General features: G+C 44.4%; 1 protein-coding gene across 4 annotated transcripts in view; it reads left to right on the top strand.

Moving 5' to 3' along the window:
- The window catches only part of FBXO15 (F-box protein 15), a 205,824-nt gene that overhangs the window by 109,242 nt on the left and 78,478 nt on the right, over positions 1–18,104 (top strand). For all 4 annotated transcript variants that reach the window (XM_040353895.1, XM_040353893.1, XM_040353894.1 and 1 more), the window contains exons 6-8: positions 943–1,149; positions 6,818–6,947; positions 9,139–9,221. In XM_040353895.1, coding sequence (XP_040209829.1) covers positions 943–1,149; positions 6,818–6,947; positions 9,139–9,221 — 420 coding nt within the window. The remainder of the gene's footprint in view (positions 1–942; positions 1,150–6,817; positions 6,948–9,138; positions 9,222–18,104) is intronic.

The following is an 18,104-nucleotide window of genomic DNA, read 5'->3' on the forward strand; positions in this document are numbered from 1 at the left end:
GTGGTTAAGACAAGAGCCTGCCTTATCAGATACCAATTGATTTGTTATTTTAGGTAGGTCCCCATATTACACCGTTTTGGTTAATGTAAAATTGAATGTGCCTTGGATACAAATCCAATTTCTGGAATCCCCTGCAACTTGCAACAGACATCGTAGCCATCTCATTAAAAACCCTGAGATTGCACCAAATGGTTATAAAGAAGGCTAATGCTGCGTACACACGATCGGTCAATCCGATGAGAAGGGTCTGATGGACCGTTTTCATCACATCAAACCGATCGTGTGTGGGCCCCATCGGTTATTTATCCATAGGTTAAAAAATGTTAAACTTGTTTTAAAATTAACTGATGGATACCTAACCGATAGAAAAAAAAACAATCGTTTTTAGGCACGTCCATCGGTTAAAAATCCATGCATGCTCCGAATTAAGTCAACGCATGCTTGGAAGCATTGAACATCATTTCTTTTCAGCACGTCGTTGTGTTTTACGTCACCGCGTTTTGACACGATCGTTTTTTTAACTGATGGTGTGTAGGCACGACTGACCATCAGTCAGCTTCATCGGTTAACTGATGGAAAAATCCATCAGACCGTTCTCATCGGATTGACCGATCGTGTGTACAGGGCATTACTCTCTCGCTCAGAAATCAGTTCAAGAAAGGACATAGTCAAACAAACACTATTTTTTTCAGAAGAGTATGGAATGTATTTGTAGAAAAGTTTACTTAAATCTGTGCACTGTATATGGCGTGCAGAACACTTCCAGGTTGTCACATTGCAAAGAAGCCACATTTAAAAAAATGTTCCCAATTTTTGAAAACAATTGTCTTATGTGGAAATTAAATATGTTGTATCAATTAAACAGAAGTAAGGTTTTCCTTTGCTGATTTTTGGCATTAAGTTCCATTGCTGCCATTAAAGTCTTTTTTCATCTGTTTGCAGAATGTCTGGATTGATTTGGGCCCTTACTTTCAAAGATATTAATGGGAAAGAAACAATAATTGAGCAGTCTGATATTACTTTTAGAGATACCTCCCTTACAATATATTGGAATAGTTACATTTGGCCTGGCTTTCAAAGGCTTATCACACTTCAGCTCCATGGAGTTACACAGATTCAGACTGATTGTTTGCGTACTCCTAAAAATGGGTATGTATTTTTTTTTTCAGTTTGTCCTGTAACTGTTTTAAGTTCACACCGAAAAATTCACGTGTTATCAATATGCCTTTTTCAGAACATTTATATTATCAGATCTATGCTAACCAGATTAAGGAAATGGGATTTTGCCAGAGTTTTAGCCCTTTAATACTATAAAATTAGAAGGGAAAAATTGCTTGCTTGGACTGAGGGCATTGTATATGTGCTTATTATTTTTATTTTTTTGTCTTATTTGCTTGTTCCATTTTGTTGTGAAACAATTTGTATGTAAAGTCTTTCTTTTTTTAGTATTAGAGCTTAAAAATGTTTAACCCTTTAACTGCTAGATCCATTTTTTTTTCTGAAAAAAAAAAAACATGTTAGCAGTGGCAGTTTATTTTTTTTATTCACACAGTAATTGGACTACTGTATATTTTCACTGAAAATGCACTAAAATTTATTTTAGTGCACACACTGACTTAATTTGGGTTTGTTAGGATTCTTCTAAGCCCATGGACATAGTTTACTCTGCTTGCCTATGGGCATTGTTCTCCAGTAGATAGGAGACCCAGAATTTTTACTTTTGAATATTTATTTAACCCTGGCCAATCACTGTAGGGTTTATTCCAGGGATATAGGCTAGGGAAGGGAATAATAATTTGGGGAGACCTTCTACAAAGGTTCTTCCCTACTGGGCTTTGATTGTAGAAGATGTTGGATTGTGGTATTCTTGTCCTTCCCTCTAAAGGCTTTTTCTGAAGCAGATGTTTGTGTAAAGGGTCTAGTCTTGGCCTCCCAGACCTGCTTTTCAAGAGGGCAAGTCTGGTACCTGGGGTGGGTATAGCTGCTGGAAAGTCTAGTTCAGGCTTCTCAGGCCCCTTCCCCTGGGGGAAGGAAGTTGAAATAGGTCTGGCTTAATCAATTGCTAGTATTGCTTAGAGCAGTGTTTCTCAACTCCAGTCCTCAAGGCGTCCCAACAGGTCATGTTTTCAGGATTTCCCTCAGCTGAAACGGCTTTGGTAATTACTAAGGCAGTGAAACTGATCAGATTACCTGTGTAAAATAATGAAAAGCCTGAAAACATGACCTGTTGGTGCACCTTGAGGACTGCAGTTGAGAAACGTTGGCTTAGAGGTCCACAATTAGCCCGTGAGAAGGGCTGAAGATAGTTAAAGGTAGCTGTCCATCTAGCCTACTTAATGTGGTAGTCTGTCAATCTTCATCATCATCAGTGGGTGTTTAGGTGCAGCTTAAGTGGTTCTAAATTCAGAAGGTTTTTTATCTTAATGCATATAGAATGGCCTTGGCTTCAATGGATAAAAGGCCTTCTGTGTGCAGCATCCCCCCTAATACTTACCTGAGCCCCATCTCATAGCGATGTTGCACGAGAGTCTTGGCTGTCCAGGATTCTCTCTCATTGGCTGGTACAGCAGCTGGGTGCCATTGGTTCCCGCTGCTGTCAAAGTCAGTAAGGTGAGAGGGGGCAGGGCCGAGCCTTGACTCTGTGTCTAAATGGACACACAGAGCAGTGGCTCGGCTCGGGTGCCCCCATAGCAAGCTGCCTACTGTGTGGGCACTCAGCAGGAGGGAGGCACCAGGAGTGATGGTGGGGATCCGAGAAGAGGAAGATCTGGGCAGGCAAGTATAACATGTTTGTTATTTTTACACTAAAAAAAACAAAACTTTAGTATCAAAGTACCAGTAGAAAAGCTAGGAGGGCCTTTAAAATCTGGCAGCCTCTTAGGGGGTAAGTGCTACAATAATGGAATTTTTTTTTAAATGTAATGAGGTTATTTGGGGTAAATAGATGCCAAATATAGTCGTGGATAAAAATAACTAAAAATAAGTCTCAAAATTGCATGTGCCTGTAAAAATAGTAAAAAAGAAAAAAAAATCTCCGGTTTAGATCCATCATCGATCACAATGACCACGGATCCAAAAAAAAAGATCCACACCCGACACTGGCTCCCGCCGTCTGACAGCTCCACCGGTGGGGCCACCCGGTGACGAGTACCGTACTCGTTCACATAAAGGGGGCCAGGATCTGGGGGCCCCCTTATTAAAGGGGGGCTTCCAGATACCGATAAGCCCATCACAACCACTGGCCAAGGTTGTCGGGAAGAGGCCCTTGTCACCATCAACCCTTGCCCCAAAGCACTTCCCCCATGTTAAAGGCATATGACCTGCCAGGCCGCATGCTCGGATAAGGGTCTTTTATGGATTTTGGCGTGGGGGCATTTTTTCAGAAAACCTACACTTTTTGTTCTGTGATTTTTTTTTTTCTTTATGTCGACAAAGCATTTATTTTACATTCAGTTGCGGGAACTCAGCTGACAACTGATGACTTATCAGTTGTTAAGGAGGCCCGCTCCTTAACAACCAAGACAATTTACTGGTTGTTAAGGACACCGGCTACCGCTGGATTTAAACTTTCACTACTAAAATACCATATCACTTCATAAAATAGCATTTCTTAAAGTGATAGTTACCGCTTTGTGACTGGAACTCACTATTCGAGAGTGCCCAAATGTCCTTTTATGTACCCCTCCGCCATCCATAGATGCTGTACTATCGCTCATATGAAAAAAAAAACGGTCATTCATACTAGGTGGACCTTTCAATTGTCTGTAACTTACCATTTATAGATTGTTGGGGTGGAGGGGAAGATTTAAAAAAAAAAAATAAAAAAAAAAAAGGAAACGGCACAAGGGACACATCACACTGATATTAATGTAATACTAAAGTCTTGTTATTTTTTTGTTTAAAAAAAAAAAAAAAACCTGTTATACTTGCCTGCTCTATGCAGTGATTTTTGCACAGAGCAACCTAGAACCTCCTCTTCCGGAGTCCCTTGCCTGCGCTCCTGGCCCCTCCCTCCTGGCACGTGCCCCCACAGCAAGCAGCTTGCTTTGAACTACCCGCAGCTCTGTGTGTCCATTCAGACATGGAGCCGCGAATCGGCCCTGCCTCTTCTCTTCTCTGATTGGTTAACTGACTTTAATTGACATCAGCTGGCACCAATGGCGCCCGCTGTGGGTCTCAGCCAATCATGAGGGAGAGTCCCAGAAAGCGGAGTCCCTTGTGCAACATTGCTGGATCGAGATGGGGCTCAGGTAAGTATTAGGAGTACTGAGGGGGGCTGCTGCACACACGTTTTTTTTTTTAATCTTGATGCATAGAATGTATTTAAAGTGATTGTAAAGTCAGAAAGTTTTATATCTTAAAGCCTTCTGTGTGCAGCTTCCCCACTAATACTTACCTGAGCATCATCTCTAGCGATGTTCATGAATGCCTTGTCAGTCCAGGACTCTCCCTCCTGATTGGCTGAGACACAGAAGCGGCACAGCGCCATTGGCTCCCACTGATGTCAATCAAACTCGGTTAGCCAATCCGGAGAGAGAGGGGGCAAGGCCGAACTGAAGCTCTGTGTTTGAATATATACATGGAGATGCAGCTCGGCTCAAGTGCCCTCATGGCAAGCTGCTTGCTGTGGGGGCACTCAGCAGGAGGGAGGGGTCAGAAGCTCTAGCCAGGGGCCCGAGAAGAGGAGGATCTGGGCTGCTTTGTGCAAAACCACTTCATAGAGCAGGTAAGTATAATATGTTGGTTAATTAAAAAAAAAATTAAGCTTAGACTCTATTACAAGCTATTTTTAAATGCTGATGTTCATTGCTGTGGTTGACACTTTTGTGAGTAAGTGCTAACATTAACTTGCATCACTAGCACACCATACGTTTACAAACCTTTACCAACGCCCATAGAACTCGTCACAACAATTGAGCACACTATTTCAGGAACATGCCCACATTGAAGATCGGGTAGCTATAATGTGACTCTTCTAGGCTAAACACCTAAGCTGATTTAAATTGGACAACAAAAATAATTGGCTTATACTGCCTTTCTTTATTGGCAGTGCTGTTGTGAATCAGTAGAAAAAGTGCATCTGTGCAATTATTGGCACCCTGGACAGTCTCAGAGGGAAGTTTAAATTGTTCCACATTATTTTAATATGTTGTGCTAAAGTTGGGACACCATGCACATTGCTATTGATTGATTTTCTTGTGTTGTGTTTATATTATGTGGTCAGTTTTAGATGAAAACTTCTTACGACCGGTTAACAGCAGAAAGCTGTGCAAGATAAGTGCATTCTGTGGGAAACGTGCATAGAAACATGTCTTTTCCTCACCGAGCACAAAAGGCACTGCCTTTGCGATCTGCTGTGGGTGCCAATGTAATGTTAATGGCATCCCAAACGCTGATTGCAAATGCAATAGATGGACTGCAAAATCACACCGCACGTGGACTGCGTTCCTCTGTAGTTCAGGTGTGAACCAGTTCTTGGTGGATGTCTTTTAACTCTCCCAATACAAAGCTGGCCATACACTGTGCAAATTTTGGCCAGATCCTGACAAGCCAGCCAAGAATCACTCCATGGGTGTTCCTGTGGCCACCCTTCACCCAATATTCTTCAATTGAAAGATCAAAGAGAGATGGCAATGTTTTAGCCAATCAGCTGAAACCACAACACATTTTCATCCGTTCAGATGCAGCTATTGTTTGGCGGTGACTGTCAAAATATAACAGGCACAGTGTGAAATTCATCCATGCATGATTTATAGCTTGGACGGAGGAATCTGTTAGATATTCTTCAATCAGCCCACAGGTTGAAAGGAATCGCTGACCCTAAAAAAATTATATCTTGATCATCGCTGCAGCGATGACTGAGATATCTCTCTTCCAATCTAGTGACGTACTGGTACATTGCTGGATGGTGTTAAAGTGTCAATCAACACTCACATTGGGGTCTGTGTTCAATATGTACAAACTGGAGCTGCATGGTACTTTAAAAGCTTTAACAAATCATGCTGAAAGCTCTGCACATACTTTGTCAAAGCTTGCTGTTCACACTTTTCTTTACTAGGCAACTTAAAATCAGCTAGGGTATGATCCTGTTAAAAGATTTTGAAAATGTGGGGCTTTTTATATATGCAATTAGGAAAAACATTAACGTTTTGAAATGACATTAACTATAACCCATCATACAAAGGCACTTTTCATGATTATACAACAGGAAGTATCATATATGGGGTGTCTGTGTTTTCCTCCTAACAACCTAGCTCCATTAAAGTGGTTGTAAACCCTTACACACCACTTTTACCTACATAATAAGGCTTACCTGTAGGTACTGGTAATATCTCCTAAACCTGTTTAGGAGATATTTACCGTATACACTTGCGCCAACGTCATCGGCACATGCGCACTGAAGAAAGGGCATGGTCGTGTTTCTAAAGGGCCCATGCCGTTAACGCCAGTACCCGTACAGATGCGCAGGAGTGATGTTTTATGTGATTCCGGCCAGTCACAGAGCCAGAGTCCACAGCCCCCAGAAGGAAGAGGGTAAAGATGGATGCGATCACCAGCAGGGACATCGCGGGCTTCGGGTTGCAGGTAAGTGCAGCATTATGGGCTAGTATGAAGTTTACTTTGCAGAGAAATAAAGAGGAAGTAAAAGCCATCAGGGTTTACTTCCTCTTTAAATGTACTAGTGTGATGATGACTGGTTTCTAGGAGAGAAATAGACAACGATCTTCAGTCAGACTGTTTATTCATCAGTGTTAAAAAAAAGCAACTCTAAGAAAATAACTTTTTATTTTTTTATATATATAATGATACCAACAAGGCTTCAAAGGCATTCACTCATCGCTGAGTACAACTTGAAGGATTTCAAAAGATCCAGCAGATTCATAGGACATGACTCGCTTATAAAACTCTTTTATCTTGATCCTGGCCTAATAGTTGGCCTATGGAAGGTAACTATTAAATATATTCAAATAGATTTTTGATGATTTTTCTGTTGTGTCTCTTCATGGTAATAGGAACAATTGTTTGGGATAATGGCGGTCAAGAGCAACACGATTTCAAGACATATTCTAAAAAATATTACCTACGTTTATTTGTTGTTTTGTTATTCTTTACTCTCGTACACAGGTAAAAATATCAGTCTATCAAGATTGGTGTATGAGTATTTGCTAATTAAACTTATGTTTAGCTCTCCTCTTTCTTAATATTGTGCCAAAAGTACATATTTGTCTTTAAGTTTTTTTTTTCTCTTAATGAGTTTACACATTTATTTTCTCCTACTTTTATGCACCTAGATTTTTAGGATATGCATTTTTCTTAAAGGGGTGTTCCAGGCATTTTTTGTGTTTATTAAAAGTCAGCAGCTACAAAAAGTGTAGCTGCTGGCTTTTAATAAACACACACTCACCTGCTCCACGTTCCAGCGACGCGCCGACCGGGGCTCCGCTCCTCTCCCTCCCTCCCCGGCCGGCATCTTCATCCTAAGTGTGGGCACCCGGCCGTGACAGCTTTCGGCTTCACGGCCGGGCACCCACTGCGCATGCGCGAGCGCTCTCTCATTGGACAGGCGATCGCATGGGACCTGTCATGTGTCCCAGGCGATCGCCTACTGCAGCCCCTCCCTGTAGGCGATTAAGCTATTCGCCTACGATGCCCCTCGGCAGAAGGAGGAAGTGGGACAGGAAGTCCCACTCCTCCTGAAGCCCCCACTAACTCCCCCAAAAAATTACATGCCAAATGTGGCATGTAAGGGGGCGAGGAGTGGATTAAGCGGAAGTTCCAATTTTGGGTGGAACTCCGCTTTAAGTCTTAACACTAGGGTCTTAAAATAAATTAATACAGTTTAGAAAATATATAGAGTCTTTATAGCATTGTTGCATTTTTTTTTTATTAGTATTTATCAGCACTAGAACGTAACATTTATCTTCATCATACAGTAGGCTTGATATTCATTGACACTGGCTTAAAGAATGAGGCTAGTTTCACCTTTTAAGTTGCATTAGTTTTTCGAGTTTCACCTGTAACTCAAGTTTCACCCCCTTCCAGTCCACTTTCAAAATTGATCAGTCCATGTAGTCTCATTTCTTGAGTCTCTAAAATGCAAGGACAGTACAAATAACCCCTTTTTGGAAAGTAGGCGGTCTAAGGTATTTAGTAAGAGGAGTGATGGGTTTTTGAAGTTGTTTTTTTTTAGAAAATGAAAAATTTAAATATAATTTTTTTTTTTTTTTCACAAAGTTGTTTTAATTTTATTTCTCACACAAAGCATGACTTGGCAAAAGCAAACTTACAATTACAACTCAAAATACATTCTATTATGTTTCTTGAGTATGGGGATACCACGTGTGTGAGTTTTCTTTCACAACCTAGATGCATAGAGGGACCCCAAATCCAAGGAGCACCTTTAGGCATTCCAGGGGCATAAATGACGCATCTCATTTTCTGACTAGCTATCACATTTTTGGAGGCCCTGGAAAACAGGACTGTGAAAACACCCAAAACATGACACCATTTTGGAAAGCAAACACTCCAGGGTATTTTATGAAAGGTATAGTGAGTCTTTTGAAGAGTTCATATTTTGCCAAACGTTTTTTGGAAAATGCAGAAAAATTCTCTCATGTTCATTGACAGACACAGCTGCTTCTTTATCTATGACAAGACAGGCTTTTATAGCCCCATCTATAGAAGTGGCACACCAGGCAGAAAAAAGACTTGACACCGCCTATGGGCAGTCCTCTCTAGGCATAAATACCCCTCTCTGCTATAGGCCTCCTGTCATTCTACCTTTGTGTCTGGACGCGGTGTGGATATTCCTTGGGGTGGTCGGTCCAGCAGGCTCCCCGCCCCAACATCCTTTCTCTTGGTAGCTTACCAGGTTCGGTGCATCGGGTTGCTTGCCACCTGTGCTTGGGGGGTGCAGGTTCGGGTCGGTGAGTCACGCATGCTGCCTATGGGAGTTACCTGGTTCCCCTGCATCTTACTCTCTCTGTGACTGTCCTATGTCCGTCCTGTTGCTTCGGTATCCCCGGCTCCCCTGAACATCCTGAATATAAGGCTTTCCTACTTAGTAGGAACCTGTATGGGTTTAGAAATGCATTTTACATTTTGCTATGCTATAAGAATCTTTTTTGTTAATTTTAGACGACTCCTGATATAGCCTTTGTGAAGGTGACGCTACATTATCACCAGCTGCTTGAAAAGAGTTTTTGGGGAACAGCAAAAAGGTAAAATTTTACCAGGTTGCATTATAAATATATATTTAGTATCCAGCCATGTAATCTAAAAAATAGAGGCATTTTTTGGAAGACGGTACAAGAAACATTGTACTTTGGAGAAAGATGCCCTTCAAAGTAGTCACCTTGGGATCTCACACAGTTCTGCAAGTTTGTGGAAAATGTAATACAGATTATGCAGTGGTATACTAGTTTTTGAAATCGCCATATCAGCTTCTAGTTCTCGCATTGTCATTCCCCGATCTTTGTTGAGTGCAATACAAATTCAGCATTCTCAGGTCTACTTGTTGCAGACCTTCCAAAATGTGGATTACTTTCAACAGATTCTTGACCATCTTTGAAACACTTGTACCCCACATTGTAACTTGGTTTGCACTCATTGATTCATCCCTAAAAGCCTTCTGAATCACCCAAAAAGTTTCCACAAAGGAATATTCAAGCCTTAAGCAAAATTTGATGCAGATTCGTTCTCTACTCGTTTTGAATGCGACAGCCACACAGTACACATTCTCGACAGGGTTTAGATCGCCCACTGACTAATACAGTGAAGTAGTCATTGTTCACGAATGCGCATTCCAGTGCACTCTCCTTGACCCAGGGTTCACACCTCGGCGTACTAAATCGCGGCATTTTGTCCCGCGAATTGCGGCGACAAAAAGCGGCGTTTTGTACCGCGATTCGCGGCGACAAAACGCAGCGATTGTGAATGCAGCCTTCACCCCCTCTATGGAGATGGTTCCCATCTCCTATGCCGAACGCCGAAAGACGCCTGAAAAAAAGGTCCGGGACTTTTTTTCAGGCGGCAGGCGTTCGGCGTGGAGATGTGAACCATCTCCGTAGAGGGCAATGTTACATCATCCCTCTGGCGTGTCGGGGCGGCAGCGGGCGTCACACTACAGGCGACAAAAGGCCTAGGTGTGAATGGGCTCTGCGTGCCAGGTTACATCGATGCCAATCAAGTACTCTTTATATTAACAAAGGCTAGATTTTTTCCTGACAGACCTCATATAAGTATGTTTTGATTAAGCATTACTGACAGCGCAGTAAAAATTCAGTTATTTTAGTACTGTTTTGTAAAGACTGCAAATCTAGCACACTTTTAACTTGCTGGTTTATAAAGGTTTCTGTGTCATTTTTGTAACTGCAGAATTATGTACTTGTAATATAATAAAAAAAAAAAAATTGTAATATAATAACACCAATTTCTCAAGACGTCTTCCAGGACGGCACCCTGAGAGATGACTGGTCCACCTGACAGGAAACGCAATCAGAAAGAGGTTTAAAAACCCTGCCCCTCCCCGTGCTCCTCAGTTCTTGATTGTGTTTCCCCACAGCGAAACAGTTTATTATTTTTCCTGACCTAAAGCCAGGGGCTGGTGGTCCCCCCCCCCCCCCAGGGAGCTGGATGGCAGGCACCTGGTTGCCTTAGGGTCTAGGCGGATTGTCCCTTCCTTCTTACTCAGGGGGGCCTCACTAAGTGAACCGGAAGATCCCCCCTGAGTGCTGGAGTCTCCTTGGGATAAGTGGTTATCCTGGAGCTCCAGGGGGCTGAATTCCTCTCTCTCTCTCCCAAGTTTCCCCCCTACCTTGGAGGTTTGTCGGGCAGGCCCTCTCCAGTGGTTCCTGGCCTCTGTGGTGGTGAGGCAGAGCGAATCCCCATTTGAATTTGGCGCCATTTTCGGCCTCTGGAGGAGTCGGCCGGTGCTTTTCGATGACATCATGCGTGCGCGTGTCATTTCCGGCTCCGCACGCCAGTGGAACATTCACCGGAGACACAGGCACACGCAAGCAGCAGAGAGAGAGAGGCACTCCTATCCTCCCTCGTCATGGAACGGGAGGACCGGCCATTAGGCCCAGCTGCAGAGGATGCCTCTGGGGGTGAGTCTTCCTGTTCTCTATGCAGGGTGTATGGCCTGGGAACCGGGTGTCTTCCTCTGCTGTTTTTAATTGTTAATTTGTGAATTACTGTGTGTTCCTTCTTTTCCCAGGAGTTATCATTGCCCAGGGGGATGTTAGTCGTGCTTCTAAGAGTACTTCTAAATCTAAAAGATGTGGCTATTGTAATGATAAGCTACCTCCAGAACACTCTAAGCCCTTTTGCACCAGGTGCATTCAGAAACTGACAGGGAAAGAAACCTCTCTGATCATGAAAGATTCTTTAGAGGTGCAAACACAGATGCTTTCCACCCTTAAGGATTTTCAGTCATCTCTTAGGGGTAGGGAGCAGGAACCCCCCTCTGAAGGGCCCTCCTCTCAGGATAGTTCCTCTTCTTCTCGGTTTTTTAGGTGCCGCCAGGAATCTCTAGGATCCGTAGTCTCGGATTCAGAGGGCTTAGAGATTCCCCCTCAAGAGGGGCTGGTGAATGACCAGGCAGAGGAGGAAGAGGAGGATACCAGGACAGGCAGATACATCTTTTCTGCCGACGAGATGGAGGGTCTCCTTGAGGCAATTTATGCCTCTGAGGGGATTCCTCTACCAGCGGAACAGGTGTCCACTCAGGATAGGTTGTACCAGGGGTTAATTAAATCTCAGTTTAAAACCATTCCGATACATCAGTCCATTAAGGACATTATCCTTAGGGAGTGGGCCAATCCAGATAAAAGGCTGTTTAGGTATAAAATTTGGAAACGGTGTTGTCCCTTTAGATAGGAAAAGGAGTCTAAGTTCTTTAAAATGCCAAAATTAGACGCCCCCCTTGCACAGGTCTCCAAACAGTCGGACCTCTCCTTTGAGGATGCAGGCAACTTGAAGGATTCTATGGATCGGCGGGCTGAATCTTCCTTGCGTAAGGCCTGGGAGGCTAATGCGGCTGCTTTGAGCCCCGCCTTGGCCTCGGTCTGCATCTCAAGTAACGCAGATTCTTGGATCTCCAAGTTGATGGAACATGTGTCCCAGGTTCCAGGAATTATTGGAATCTCTACAACTTAGAGAGCGCAGTGGCTTATTTAGCCGATGCAGCGATAGAGACGGTCCGTTCTACCGCAAAGACAGGAGCCCTGATCAATTCTGCTCGACAAGCGGTATGGGTCAAGATGTGGAATGGGGATCTTATGTCTAAGAACCGCCTATGTAATCTTCCTTTTGAGGGCTCCCTTCTTTTTGGTACAGGCCTGGACCAACTTTGACTAGGTCCTCTGATAAGGGGATATGGTTTCCCTCCAAGCCTAGGCAGAGGAAGAGACTTTTTCGTGTCCCCCAGGGTGGACCCAGAGGTAGGAGCCGTCCTTTAGAGAGGAGGCCCTCAAACAATAGACGTTGGCGTGTTGGGAAGGACAAGCCAAAAGGGGGTGTCCTTTTTTCCAACACTAAGCCCAACGACAAGGAGTCCAAATGACGTGAAGGTAGGGGGAAGACTCTCCCAGTTCCTTCCCAGGTGGGAGAGTATTTCACAGAGCCCCCATATTCTTCAGATTGTAAGGGGGGGTTACAGGCTAGAGTTCAATCAGCTTCCCCCTCCAAAATTTATTTTGACTAGCTTAACCAGAGACCCCCTCAAGTCGGCAGGCCTTCTGTGAAACATCGCAGAGCTCGCAGAACAGGGGGTTGTAGTTCCAGTCCCTGTGAACCAGAGAGGTTTGGGAGTCTACTCCCATATCTTCGTGGTCCCAAAACCATCAGGAACATTTTGGTTGATTATCAATCTGAGACCCCTGAATACCTCTCTCCTCCACTGAATACCTCTCTCCTCCACAAGAGGTTTCGTATGGAGAATGTTTACAGTCTTAGGAGGCTTCTACTGAGGGATGTATTCATGGTTACCATAGATTTAAGGGACGCGTATCTCCATGTCCCGATATTTTTCGGGCCATCAGAGGTTCCTCAGGTTCGTGATCGCCTCCGCCCAGGGGGTACAGCATTGGCAATTTGCTGCCCTCCCTTTTCGGACTGGCCTCCAGTCCAAGGGTCTTTACCAAGGTCCTAGCGGAGGCGATCGCCTTCCTACACTTGCAAGGGATAGTGATAGTCCCCTATCTCGACGACCTTCTACTGTACAATCAGAGTCGAGATCTCCTCCTTTCCGACCTAACCACAGTCATGACTACCCTGGAGTCCTTGGGCTGGATTAATAACAAGGAAAAGTCCTCGCTCCTTCCGGAGCAGAAGAAGCTTTATCTAGGTTTTCTGATAGACTCCCTGGAGAGGAAGCTTTTTTTGCCCGAAGACAAGATTCAGGGTCTCATGACAGTGGTCTGGTCAACGATGGAGAAAGCAGAGTCCTCCAGGGACATCATGAGGATACTAGGTCTAATGACTTCCTGTATCCTGGCGTTCCCGTGGGCACAGCTCCACTCCAGACCCCTTCAATTCTTCCTTCTTTCCTCCTGGGACGGAAAAAGAGAATCCTTAGATGTCAGGGTCAGCATTCCAGATCCAGTGAAGCTCTCACAAGGCTGGTGGCTACTCCCACAGAACCTACTGTCAGGTCTCCTTTGGAGTCAGACCAATCCAGTCAGGATCACCACAGACGCCAGCGCCTGGGGGTGGGGAGCTCATTTGGATGAGCTCCGTGCCCAGGTTTCCTGGAGCCAACAACAGAGGGAGGCCTCTTCAAACTACCGCGAGCTGTTAGCGCTTGGAGAAGCTCTGAAGGCATTCGAGGAAAGAATTCTGGGCCAGGAGGTCCAGATACTGTCCGACAATGTGACTACGGTAGCCTTCCTCAATCATCAGGGAGGCACCAGATCTCGCACCCTTCTGGAGTTGTCACTAGAGATCCTGGGCTGGGCAGAGCAGAGGATTCCCTCTCTTTTAGCAGTACACCTGAAAGGGACCCTCAATGTGGAGGCAGACTATTTGAGTCGCCATCCCATTCTTCAGGGGGAATGGGAACTGAATACAGTAGTTTTCAATCTGATCTGTCAGCACTTTGGCAGCCCAGAGGTGGATCTCTTCGCCCACAGGGCAAACAGGAAAGTGAAGAGGACGCATTGGCCCAGGTATGGAGGTTTCATCTGGCCTAGGCTTTCCCTCCTCTGAACCTAATTCCGACAGTCCTACAGAGGTTAGACCTAGCAGTAGGAAGGTTTATCCTAGTCGCACCCTGGTGGCCCAAGAGGACCTGGTTTCCTGCTTTAGAGCATGGGTCAGTAGCTCCTCCCCCTCCTTCTCCCTGTTCGGGCGGATCTTCTCCGGCAGGGTCCGTTCCTTCACCCAGACCCCGGTTTCTTCAAGCTGACGGCCTGGTGCTTGAGAGGCGGAGCCTCAGGGAGAAGGGCTGCTCCGAGAAGGTAATTGATACACTTCTGGCTAGTAGGAAGGTAGTCACTAGGCGTATTCATGCCAAGACCTGGGGGGTCTTCTCTCGCTGGTGTTCGGCGAGACAGGTATCCCAACAGGAGACTGCGGCCATCCTAGAGTTCCTCCAGGATGGAGTGGACCAGGGGCTAGCCTCCAGAACTCTAAAAGTCCAAGTGGCAGCCTTATCGTATTTTTTGGATAGACGCCTATCCATGGATCCCCTTGTTAAAAGGTTCCTTACAGCCAGGGATAGGTTGTCCCCAGTTCAGGTATCTAGGGTTCCGCCCTGGGATCTTTCGATTGTTTTGGATCAGTTGACCAAAGCTCCCTTTGAGCCAATTGATAGTATTCCAATTGGATTACTTACCTTTAAGTTCGCCTTCCTCTTGGCAGTCACGACGGCCAAGAGGATAGGTGATATGCAGGCGCTCTCTATTAAAGAGCCATTTTTTCTTTGTTTGAGGACAGGGTTGTCCTAAGTCAGGACCCCCTGTACCTTCCTAAGATAGTGACCAAGTTTCACAGGTCACAGATGATAGTTCTCCCTTCTTTTTGTTCAAATCCCCAGAATGAAAAGGAAGCTTCCTTTCATTGTCTGGATGTTAGACGTTGTCTATTAGTTTATTTAGAGAGGGTTAGTGAATTTAGACACTCTACTCATCTATTAGTTAATTTTTCAGGCCAGAAAAAAAGGCCATCAGGCCTCCAAGGCCTCCATTGCTAGGTGCACTAGGCAGACGATTTTCCTAGCCTATACCCAAGCGGGTAAAGCTGTCCCTAAGATTAAGGCACACTCTACACCCTCACTAGCAACCTCCTGGGCAGAAAGAGCAAGAGCTTCCAAGGAGCAGATCTGCAGAGCAGCGACGTGGTCAAGTCAGAACACGTTCCTAAGACACTATAGTGTTGAACTACTGTCACCTCAGGACTTGGTATTTGGTAGAAAGGTCCTGCAAGCAGTGGTCCCTCCCTAAGGTTGGCCTGAAGCTACTTGCTTCTCTCTCAGGGTGCCGTCCTGGAAGACGTCTTGAGAAATGACCAGTTACACTTACCGGTAGCTGTATTTCTAGTAGTCTTACAGGACGGCAGTCCTACTTCCCACCCTTTTTTAATATATGATTGGTTTGTATTGTCTTGTGGAAATTTTTCCTGTGCACTGGTGGGTCTACTTTATCTATAACTGAGGAGCACGGGGAGGGGCGGGGTTTTTAAACCTCTTTCTGATTGTGTTTCCTGTCAGGTGGACCAGTCATCTCTCAGGGTGCCATCCTGTAAGACTACTAGAAATACAGCTACCGGTAAGTGTAACTGGTCATTTCTCAAAGCATGTACATTGTATTAATTTGTATTATTCAAAAAGAGGTTTTTAATCCACTAATAAAATTGGTCATATGGATCAACAAAAAGAGGAACTTGACTCTGAAAGCTATGCTGAAAAAGGATTGCCTGTGCTCTCCCTGCAACTGATATTTTCTCGTTACCGACTTACCATACTTTTTTATACACAGTTTGTGTAAAGGTAACCATCTTGGTAGATGCAAGATTTTACTTCCTTGATTCAGAGCTTCTAGCAAGAACTGAAAGCAAATGCCATAGTGACATCATTAAATATCACCCCAAATATCCTGGGATTAGCATTTAGAGGCACCAGTGCCTTGGATCTCACACTACATACAGTAAATGTAGTGAATTCCCCCCACTTCACATTTTTTGTAAATATTTTATTATACCTTTTCATGGGACAACACTGAAGAAATTACACTTTGCTACAATGTCAAGTAGTGAGTGTACAGCTTGTATAGCAGTGTAAATTTACTGTCCCCTCCAAAATAACTCAACACGCCATTAATGTCTAAACTGGTGGCAACAAAAGTAAGTACACCCCTAGGTGAATATGTCCAAACTGGGTCGAAAGTGTCAATATTTTGTGTGGCCACCATTATTTTCCAGCACTGCCTTAACCCTCTTGGGCATGGAGTTCACCAGATCTTCACAGGTTACCACTGGAGTCATACAAAACAGAAGGGTGTTATCCAACAGAGGGGTTAAGAATAGTACCTCTGGGGACAACAAAAGGGGGCTACTATGGCAAGGACGGACGCAAGTATTAATATAAAATATTTGTTTATTTGATAAATAGAAATAGTACAAAATATAAATAGACTGGGATATCAAAAGGACATAAATACCAACAGAGCTAATAAGCTCTGTTAAACAACCTACCAATAAGGCCGGTCAATGCCACACTAAAGAACGTGGTTCGTAGAGGTGTGACACAGGTACCACATGTAAACACAGACAATAGACAAACATAAAAACAACAATAAAGGCGATCCGGACGCGTAGTGGAGCATTTCTGCTGAGGATTCTGGCCAAAATCGACCAAATGAATTACCAAGAGATATAGTTATAAGGAATGATCAGCAGAAATGGCCCTGCAAGGAGGAACTGAATGAACCAGGTGATGGCTGCACCGTGTGATAGTCCTGTCATTCAAAAAAAGACCCAATTGTGGTCAAAAAAAGAGAGACATCCAATGAGGATGACAGTTCTTTGTGGGTGTAACAACCTGTGAGGAAAAGAAAAACCCAAAGAAAAAGGAAAAAGAAAAAAAGGGGGCAAAACAAATGTAGTCCCTTTATATTTTCCTATGATTTCCAGTAAGGGGGAATAGGAGGGAACTTAGAATAAGGCACTATAAATCATTCCTGTGATTATGCTAATTAGCATCAGAGTTATTTTTCTTTCTCAAAAACAGGGCATGAGTAGGCCCCCAAGTTCCTATTGAGGATACAATATAAGTAAGAAAGGAACGATCTTACTGGAGTCCTCTTCCACTCCTTCATGATGACATCACGGAGCTGGTGGATATTATAGACCTTGCGCTCCTCCACCTTCCGCTTGAGGATGCCCCACAGATGCTCAATAGGGTTTAAGTCTGGAGACATGCTTGGCCAGTCCATCACCTTTACCTTCAGCTTCTTTAGAAAAGCAGTGGTTGTCTTGAGGTGTGTTTGGGGTCATTATCATATTGGAATACTGTCATGCGGCCCAGTCTCCGAAGGGAGGGGGATCATGTTCTGCTTCAGTATGTCACAGTACATGTTGCCATTCATGGTTTCCTCAATGAACTGTAGCTCCCCAGTGCCGGAAGCACTCGTGCAGCCCTAGACCATGACACTCTCATCACCATGCTTGACTGTAGGAAAGACACACTTGTCTTTGTACTCCTCACCTGGTTGCCATCACACACGCTTGACACCATCTGAACCAAATAAGTTTATCTTGGTCTCATCAGACCACAGCACATGGTTCCAGTAATCCATGTTCTTAGTCTGCTTGTCTTCAGCAAACTGTTTGCAGGCTGTGTTGTGCATCATCTTTAGAAGAGGCTTCCTTCTGAAACGACAGCCCTGCAGACCAATATGATGCATATGGCCTGAGCACTGACAGGCTGACCCCCCCCACCCCTTCAACCTCTGTAGCAATGCTGGCAGCACTCAACTTCTTTGGTCGACCATGGCGAGGCCTGTTCTGAGCGGAACCTGTCCTGTTAAACCTTTGTATGGTCTTGGTCACCGTGCTGCAGCTTAGTTTCAGGGTCTTGGCAATCTTCTTATTCCTTTTTTGTAGAG

This window comes from Rana temporaria, chromosome 5, assembly GCF_905171775.1.
Source record: "Rana temporaria chromosome 5, aRanTem1.1, whole genome shotgun sequence".
In the NCBI taxonomy this organism is placed as follows: Eukaryota; Metazoa; Chordata; class Amphibia; order Anura; family Ranidae; genus Rana; species Rana temporaria.